Here is a 9,343-nt window from a genome sequence, read left to right as displayed (position 1 = left end):
GACATTAGAAAATCATTGCCCAAATGAGAAAAAGGAAGTCCAGCAAATGTACAAATCCAAAAATTCAAACCTCAAACAGGAAAAAGGCACCAAATTGAACGAAGGTTATCTTTTCGGTGCAAATTCATTTGACTATATGCAAGATACAAATCCACTTAAATCTTATTTTCGTGTACTTTCTTAATACTTAGTTTTCTAATTTATACTCCGTAAGTATAAAAATATGTCACTCTCCACGTCCAAAAATAAGTGTCGTTTTAACAAAAAAAAAAATTGTCTCAAAATATAGTAGCTTTTAAGATCCAAGACAAATTGTTTTCAACTATACACTTACATTAAAAAATTACTTGTTCTTAATAGTGTTTAATTCTCAAGAAATATCTAATAAATATGAGTAATTTAGTAAACGAAATATTATATTTATCAATTTCTTAAGGGAAAAGGTGCAAATATACCCCTCAACTTTGCGATATACCCTCGTTATAAAAGTGGTGTACATATATCCTTGTCGTTACAAAATGATGCAAATATACCCTTTTCGCTAACGGATTTTTTTTTAAAAACTATTTAGGTTAATTATTAATTTAAAAAATGCCATGTGACTTTTAAAAAAGTTTACTCATTTTTTCTAGTAGACATGCTTTTCTAAAGATACATAGTAATTTTTTTTAAATTAGGTCTGATTCGTTTAAAAAATTGGGTAAACTTATTTTTAAAGTCACGGAGATATTTTTTTAAACGAACTAGACCCGACACACCAGAAAAGAAATTACCATGTGGCTTTAGAAAAATAGATAGACTTTTTCTTAAAGTGACGTAGCATTTTTTAATTAAAAAATACCTAAATGATTTTTTTTCTTAAATTCTATTAGCGAAAATGATATATTTGCATTATTTGTGTAACGACGGGGTATATATACACCACTTTTGTAATGACGGATATATTTGCACCTTTTCCCATTTCTTAATAAGTTGAAATGAAAAGACGACACTTATTTTGGTACGAAAGAGTATATATTTTTTAAAACAAATTAACGAGAGTAAATTGGGAAAAAGAAAAGGGAGTGTGAAAGCAAAAAAGGAAAAAGCGGGAGATAATGGGGTGGTTATTGTCGGTGTGAAGCAAACAAAAAGGGACGGTGATTGTGGGAGTGGCAAAAGCAAAAAAGAAAAGAAGAAAAGAGCAATGATTTGGGGAGTGAGAGACGAATCTAATATTTTTAGAATATGAGTTCACCACTTAAAAAAAAATATATATATAATTGATCCTTACATGATGTGCAGGTAAATAACTCAACCTTTAATCAAAAATGATTTAAGCGCTTTTCGTGTTCAACAGTTAATATTATATCAATTTTAAAAAAATATATATAAAATATAGTATAGTTTTACTTGGAGACGGTTCACGTGAATACAAAATTATTACGTAAAATCGCCCAGATAGTCCAACTTGCCAATTTTGAAAAAGCAGCTTCATCCAAAATCAAATAATGGAAGAACTCAACTTGAAGATAATAATACTAGTTTTGTTGATGGGCGTAGCAGTAAGTGGTGGAGAAGTAGAATACGTGAGACCTCCAGCGCGTAAAGCTTTTCGTTTGCCGTGGGATCCAAAGCCTTCTTCGCAACCTCAGCAGGTAAGCATTCGAATAGTATTACTTTCCACTAATGTGGATCCAGTCAGTACATTAGTAACTACTCTCACCGTATCAAATTAGTTGTCATGTTTGGCTTCACGTTAATTTGACTAATCTTTTATCAACATTTTAAAATGTAGTACTCTCGAGACTTAAACTTCTTTATTTTGGCCTTAGAATTTGGACATTCAATTCAATCTTTTTAAGTTTTTCTGAAAAATAATTTATATAAAAAGTATTATAAAAATCATAATAATTAACAATTTAAAATACTGAAAGGACATACAAATAAATAGCGGTCAAAGATTTTCTTGTTTGATTCCCAAAATCCGAACTTTATCACATAAATTGGGACATAGGGAGTGCCTTTTTATCAAATTGACATGAGAAAGTTGCAATTTGTACTACTTTTAGTATTATTTTTTGAAATATTGAGTTGATCTAATCTAATTTAGTTAAGAAAAAGGTGTCACATAAATTGGGACCAAGGGAGGAAGAGAGCAGTAGTGGTTTGTATGAGAACGAGTGTGGACATACTAAAAGATATAATGTATAATTTGAGGAAACAAAAAAAAAAAATAAAAAAAAAAAAAAAATACAGCTGCAACATGTAGATCCCCCTATGTCTTTAGGTTTGTATCATTTGGTGTTAATTTCTAGTGAATTTGATCAAAGTTATTGCGACTTGAGTACGGATTTTACCCCGATACTGTTGTTCAGCTGAGTCTAGGAGTTCCACTTATCTCTTAGTTACAATATGATATGAAATTAAGGGTGCTTAGTTTTCTTTTGATCTGTTGAGGCTTTTAGTATATGTTCAATGCTTTGCTAATAATTGGTTATTCCTCACGGATTGAAACTCCTTGTTTTATGTCGCATTGTGTTAGGCCAAAGACTCAACTGTCTTTGAGCTCCTGAAGTTACCAATTTTGATGGTGTCTGTATTTCATACTTCATAGAAAGAAGTAGTTTTGATTTCCTACATGTTGCTTAGTATTTGATTTTCTACATGTTGCTTAGTATGACATCAATGTGCAATTTAGTTAAGTTAGCATTAATAAAGCTCATATGCTCCAAAGCTCTTTTTTCTTGGGCTTTCGTTTTCTTTTCTTTGTTCAAGTTGGTGTTAGGCCCTGTTTAGATGGATGCAAAATGTTTCCATGGTCATCATGTTAGTGGAAAGCAATAATAAAGAAGGTGAGGGACGGGTTGACATGAAGGGTGGTGTCAAGCTTGTATTTTTCTTAGCACATGCCAACAAAATAGAAGAATTAAAATTTCTTAAATTCGTTTTCATTTCGACTGACTTCTCTTTCCCTCTTCAGTTTCTTGATTCAGAGCTCAAACAGAACTTTTGCAACCAATCAAGCATAGAAAAAGGAAACATTTTATGTCATACCAAATTGGGCTTACAGTTATCTCTTCCTTAAGTTACGTGTTTGCTGTTGTCTCTTCTCATTGCAGGTTCACATCTCATTAGCTGGGGACAAACGCATAAGGGTATCATGGGTCACAGCTGATAAATCTTCTCCTTCAATTGTTGAATATGGAACATCCACTGGAGAATACAGTAGTAAAGCTGAAGGAGAAAGTACCAAGTACAGTTACCTGTTATATAGTTCCGGAATAATACACCATACTGTGATTGGACCATTGCAAGACGACACAGTGTACTTCTACAGATGTGGTGGAGAAGGTTCGGAGTTCCAGCTCAAAACTCCTCCATCTAAGTTTCCAGTTACTTTTGCTGTGGCAGGAGATTTGGGCCAGACTGGATGGACAAAGTCCACTTTAGACCATATAGACCAATGTAAATATGATGTTCATTTGCTCCCTGGTGACCTTTCTTATGCTGATTATATTCAGCATAGGTGGGACACATTTGGTCAACTGGTTCAGCCACTGGCTAGTGCGAGACCATGGATGGTGACTCAAGGGAATCATGAAAAAGAAAACATACCACTCATTGTGGACAAATTTATATCTTACAACTCCAGGTGGAAGATGCCATTTGAGGAGAGTGGATCTACTTCAAATCTCTACTATTCATTTGATGTTGCAGCGGTTCACACAATCATGCTTGGTTCATATACCGACTATGATGAGTACTCTGATCAATATAGATGGCTGAAGGTTAGCTGAGCTCTCTCTTATTCCTGAATTGTAAATATTCTCGTTTTGAAGAGTGTTCTGATATAAAAGTAGAGTCACAGTGTAAGGAATAATATGACACTTCTGCTTTTGTCCGTTAGTTGTTTTGCTAATATTAATGCATTCATTGGAATTTCAATTTTAGGCTGATCTTCTAAAAGTGGATCGTAAAAAGACTCCTTGGTTGGTTGTGTTATTCCATGTGCCATGGTATAATAGTAATGAAGCCCATCAAGGTGAAGCTGATGACATGATGACATCTATGGAGCCTCTGCTGTATGCAGCCGGTGCAGATATAGTGTTTGCTGGGCATGTTCATGCTTATGAGCGCACGGTATGTCAAAAAAAAAATTTGCTTGTTATTCTTGATAATTGGATGGATAATGGAATTTATTTTCTTCTTTTAAAACAGAAACGAGTTTATAATGGTAAACCTGATCCTTGTGGTGCTGTCCACATAACAATTGGTGATGGAGGAAATAAAGAAGGTTTAGCGCGCAAGTAAGTGTTCCTTGTAGTATTTTTTCTTGCCATGTTGAGCACAGGATCCTTAAAATGACAATGGCAGCAAGAACTAGTTTAGATCATTAATGGTGTCTGTGTTCTGTTTCTGAGTTGAAATATCTTCTGTTTCCCATCATAGTTGAACAACTTTGACAATAGAAGACAACTTCTTCACCAAGTACTTCTCTCTGGCTTTGTGAATCAGAATTTCTCTCTTCTAACTGTTCTGGAAACTTAATCATGCACAGCCCTCCGGTCAACCCCTGCCGCCCAGTTACAAATTTGGGTTTTAGAAGTTTTAGGTGCCACTTTTATTTATAAGTAGAGTGGAAGTTATCATGACAGTGAACTTACATGTCTTGGCAAATTATTGACAGGTACACCCTACCCCAGCCAGAATGGTCCGTATTCCGTGAAGCAAGCTTTGGCCATGGTGAACTTGCGATTATTAATTCAACTCATGCCTCCTGGAGTTGGCATAGAAATGATGATGATGAACAAGTGAGGTCTGATCAGGTTTCGGTTACCTCATTGATTGGTTCAGGATGCAGGAGCATTGGAGTCCCGAACTAATCCTGTGGATCCTTAAAGCTCTCTTTGAAACAGAAACCAACTACTTACTCGTATCATAAACTTGATTTAGGAGATATATTAAGGTACAGAAAGGACCATTAGTTCCCTAGTTTTTGTCTCTAAATGTAACGTACCTCGTAAATTTTATTTCTTTACAGGATTATTATTTAGTACTTACCTTCAATTACCCTTGTACTTTACCAATATTAGTTCTGTCACTCGTGAATTAATAGCCATTATCCTTGTGTGAATTATACATCAGCAAAATATTTTTGCATTAAGCCAAATTTGGAAAAGCTAGCCAAACTACATACATTAATATTTTTGCATTTGTTATATTTAAACATCATTTGATGATAAAGAAGCAGTTGAAGATAATAGTACAGACCAGAAAGAAAAAATGAACATTGAATAATCGATAAAGAGTAATGTGGCTCGTTGCCCATCTACGTCTAATACCATGCCATAGGCAATAAAGAATAGTTTCAATCAGAATTGTTTCTTTCATTAAATTACTCTGTAGAAAACATCTCATTCAGAAGCTTTAGTGTGAAGGTACATGTAACTAGAGTAGCAATCTATCAACCACAGGATTTCACTAATTTTTCCCTGTTGAAAGAGGACTGCTATTTCATTAGTAGCAACCACTAGTCCCTACTTGCATTTCTTTGGCATCTGCGAGTAAGGTGTGATCTGAGCTGCCTAATTTAGCACAAGTTGAGAAACCTATCTGAGCTGCCTAATTCAGCACAAGTTGAAAAACCTATCAATAGCAGAAACTTTCAAGCAACAATCAAGAACCCTCGCCAGATTCATTTGCCAAATGAAGATTGTGAATGCCTTGCTCTGAGATGGAAGCTCGAAATTTCAAAACACATCCTTGAGCTTAAGTTCCATTCAGGAGCCGGAGTTCTGTTCTTCATCTTTTTTGCCTCTCCAGAGAATAATCTGCTCATCTTTGAACAAGATAGGAACACATGGTACCAGATCCTGAAATTAATAAAGAGCAAAATAAAACTTTCAGTCGTTGTGGACAAAATGTCGAGGTAAACTGACAATTTCTGAATTCTGAAATAAGAAGCTTCACTTCTCAAGACCGAATAGGACCGAATTGGGAAACAGGTAAAGTTGAAGGGGTATACAATTTTTGTTTAAACATCACAAGGATATATTGATTTACACCTAGAAAGAGTTGAAAGCTGATGCAAGATATATGAGTCATACCCGTAATTTAACACCGATTCTTTTGCAGTCACTTGTTCCCACATGGGTACAATCTAATCTAACGACTTCTTCTGTTTCAAATGCTGCTCTAACTTTGTCCACCACATTCACATACACCCCATTCCTGCCTAGAGGAGCAACAGGTAACAATCAACAATTACGAAAGGCAATCTTTTAACATGTTTCTAATAATAAAGAGGAGAAATCAGGAGTTTCAACTTGGTGTCACAATATACAAGTTAATTACTCACTGAGTTTCGTTAAAGGAGGAGCATTGAGCCCTTTGTTCCTCATTGCCTTTGTTTCTTCAAATGTCAGGCCATCAGCAACATTCTTCACAAGCTTTGGATATATTGGAGCCAAAGGCTTCCACAGCATCACAGGAATAGTAGGTCTAGTTTTGGGATCATAGTTTCGACCACGATATAAGAGTAAGATATTAATATGGCGATAGATAACTTTTCCACCTGATTTGTCCTACAATTTCACTGTTTATTTGTAAAAGGTTAAAGGAATCAACGTCCAAAATTTTGAGTTGAAATTGGCATTTAGATCACAAACCTCGAGATGGGAGCACACATTATCCATGTCGAGAGTTGGCACCCCCAAGCACTTAATCCTTACAGCTTCAGCCCTCTTCCAATAGTTATGGATGTCCTCCAGCATATTGTGAGTAACTCCACCCCGCCCTAACACACAATAATACTATGATAATCATAGAAAGCTATGGATCACATTGAATTCAATGCAGTGGTCATTATACCAAGATGTAAATGAGGACGCAAATTTATATCTACAAATACAAATATCAATCATCCATGAAGCAGAATCTAACGTGTGCAAGAATATCTACTTAGCTCAACTAGCCTCAAACCTAAACTACCCCAATATAAATCCTTTGGATTCTTTCCACTTTGTTGTTTGATATTCAGAGGATCCATAATAACAATTTCACTATCTTTATGTTGGCCGTCAACTTACTTTCCCATTTATCTCAGCTAAGGTAGAGATCATATATACAAGAAAAATAAAAATAATAATATTCAGAATGCAAACACAAATGACTCTGTTACACTTAGCAAAGACAATGACATAATTTATCACAAAATGGTGGCATTATTCATTATACAGTCAGACTTCTCTATAACAACACTTCACTATAACAACCAAATTTTCTTTAGCTATAACAACACTTCTACTATAACTACAACAAGTTTTCACCATTATGACAATACACTCTTTCCAAAATTACCCCACCATAACAGTTTTTTACCAATAACAACAACAATCATCATTATCAAGGTACACTCTTTGTAAAATTACTCCTCTACAAAATTAACCCTCTATAACAACTTTCATTATCACTTTTTTTTTTTTAATCAGGAACAATCATCATTATCACGGTACAATCTTTTGTAAAATTACCTCTCTATAACAGTTTTCTACCTATAATAACAATCATCATTATCACTATATACACTTTCTAAAATTACAACTCTATAATAACTACTCAAATATTAATCTCAATATCACAGTACTCCTCAATCCAAACAAGTTTTGCAGCTAAATGAACCTTCTTATGTCCATTCTACTCTAATTTCATCCATTTCATTACAATAGCCATACACAAACAGTAACTCAAAAACAAATAAATGAACCTTATTGTAAATTACCCAAATTCATTTGTCTAGAACAATCATTATGCCGATACTTCTCCACCATCTCCGCAATTTCCTCCTTTGAAAGCGGTTCTCCGAGAACCCGCCATCTGTCCTCAGCCACTTTCTCCAAATCCACAGGCTGTAAACATGGAGCTGAAGTTCCGGTCCATTTTCTATCAACCCGACCCGGCCCAAACGGAGAAAACCGGGGCGGTTCACGGAAACCAATTGGCTTAACTGCTGGATTAGTCTCAGAGTAAGAATAGCGAAAATCAAAGGGCAAATCTGAGTTAACAGTAAAGTTTGAAGCTTTTTCACAATCTTGATTTTCTCCTTTTTTGTTTATATTGGGTTTATGGGGTTTTAAGGGCAAGTCAGAGTTAATAGTAAAGCTGGAAGCTTTTTCAGAATATTCATTGGATACATCATTCACTTTGTTTCTTTGATTGGGTTTATTATGGGGTTTTAAGGTTGGGGAAAAAGGTGGGTCGAAGATATCTTCTTGATCTGTTTGAGAGTGGAACTGGAAATGGGAAATGGTGAAGAATGATAAGGAGGATATATTGGGGATTTTGAAAAAGAGGGTACTATTAGCTTGACTGGTTATACGATGCCATGGAAGTAGCTTCATCATTCTCCACTAATACTAGTGTGTATGTGAAGCTCCGTGAAGAATAAAACTTGGGGACAACTGGACAAGTTCATTTTAATTACGAATAAGTCCTAGCTAAAGTTATTTTCTCTTAGTCAAATGCATTAATTAAAACGGAAAAAGGGTTGAAAATGCCTTTAAAATAACTTCATAATATTTGAATCATATGTCTTATATTTGTTATCTAGCAACACACCTACACATTGCCTCATAAATTTTTCTTTCATGAATGAGGGCAAGTATCTGGTTGATATATAAGTCAGTCATAGTTTCAGACAAACAAGAAGAAGAGTGAAAATGGGCATATTTGCTCTTTTCCCACCACAGCCTTGATTCAACTTATTAATCATCTACCTTGGTTAATTAGGAGCTCTAGTTAAATTAAGGACATACATGCACCTTATTTGTGAGCGAAATTATCGATGAAGAGCATATCTACTCAATTTTGAATAGTTTAAAAGCGTATTTAAAACTCTTTTCGAATAGTGTATAAATTAACAAGGATCATCTATTATCTTCAAATGCATTGTTTTTCCTTTCTTTTTACATATTTGCTTCTGTTAACCTATCGCCTCTTTGTACAGTATCTTTAATCTTTGTACAATTTTTTGAAATGTTTTTATAAAGTAACAGAGTATTTGATAATTGTTGTTTCAGAAATTTTATGAGTATTTTCTTAAACAAGTTTTTGAAGAGAAATTACTTCTCAAATAAAATAATACACTGATTAGCAAACCAGACAAAACTCACAACCAATGGGAACTACTCTTGAGTCTGAGTCTCAATTACAGCAAAACTTCTAGCATCTTCTTAAGTGGTTTGTATTATGACATTGATTGATTTTGTAAAAATGAAGTTTAAAACCACTATTTTTTTGGGACTTCCTAGTTCTTTTAATTTGAATAGTTTCTGCTCACTCATTTGAATTTCCTAGTCTTAAA

At 34.5% G+C, this 9,343-nt stretch overlaps 2 protein-coding genes across 2 annotated transcripts; one reads left to right on the top strand and one right to left on the bottom strand.

Moving 5' to 3' along the window:
- Window positions 1-1,448: 1,448 nt before the first annotated feature.
- LOC132044481 (purple acid phosphatase 18-like) lies at window positions 1,449-5,049 on the top strand. Its single transcript, XM_059434973.1, has 5 exons — window positions 1,449-1,637; window positions 3,102-3,770; window positions 3,934-4,122; window positions 4,201-4,289; window positions 4,670-5,049. Exons 1-5 carry the CDS (start codon window positions 1,491-1,493, stop codon window positions 4,863-4,865), a joined length of 1,290 nt encoding a protein of 429 aa, XP_059290956.1. The 5' UTR covers window positions 1,449-1,490; the 3' UTR covers window positions 4,866-5,049.
- Window positions 5,050-5,348: 299 nt separating this feature from the next.
- On the bottom strand, window positions 5,349-8,455 carry LOC132044482 (CRS2-associated factor 2, mitochondrial). The gene is made up of 5 exons (XM_059434974.1): window positions 7,763-8,455; window positions 6,651-6,778; window positions 6,341-6,566; window positions 6,090-6,217; window positions 5,349-5,855 (listed from the first exon to the last, which is right to left on the bottom strand). Exons 1-5 carry the CDS (start codon window positions 8,382-8,384, stop codon window positions 5,763-5,765), a joined length of 1,197 nt encoding a protein of 398 aa, XP_059290957.1. The 5' UTR covers window positions 8,385-8,455; the 3' UTR covers window positions 5,349-5,762.
- Window positions 8,456-9,343: the final 888 nt, after the last annotated feature.

This window comes from Lycium ferocissimum, unplaced genomic scaffold (assembly GCF_029784015.1).
Source record: "Lycium ferocissimum isolate CSIRO_LF1 unplaced genomic scaffold, AGI_CSIRO_Lferr_CH_V1 ctg4626, whole genome shotgun sequence".
Lineage (NCBI taxonomy): Eukaryota > Viridiplantae > Streptophyta > Magnoliopsida > Solanales > Solanaceae > Lycium > Lycium ferocissimum.
This window is presented reverse-complemented; position numbering and strand designations above follow the sequence as displayed.

Coding starts and splice junctions, on each gene's coding strand:
- LOC132044481 (XM_059434973.1), top strand. CDS start 1,491: ATGGAAGAACTCAACTTGAAGATAATAATACTAGTTTTGTTGATGGGC. Junction 3,771..3,933: donor ATCAATATAGATGGCTGAAG/GTTAGCTGAGCT, acceptor TTTCAATTTTAG/GCTGATCTTCTAAAAGTGGA. Junction 4,123..4,200: donor TTCATGCTTATGAGCGCACG/GTATGTCAAAAA, acceptor CTTTTAAAACAG/AAACGAGTTTATAATGGTAA.
- LOC132044482 (XM_059434974.1), bottom strand. CDS start 8,384: ATGATGAAGCTACTTCCATGGCATCGTATAACCAGTCAAGCTAATAGT. Junction 6,779..7,762: donor TTCTAGACAAATGAATTTGG/GTAATTTACAAT, acceptor ATTGTGTGTTAG/GGCGGGGTGGAGTTACTCAC. Junction 6,567..6,650: donor ATGTGTGCTCCCATCTCGAG/GTTTGTGATCTA, acceptor GTGAAATTGTAG/GACAAATCAGGTGGAAAAGT.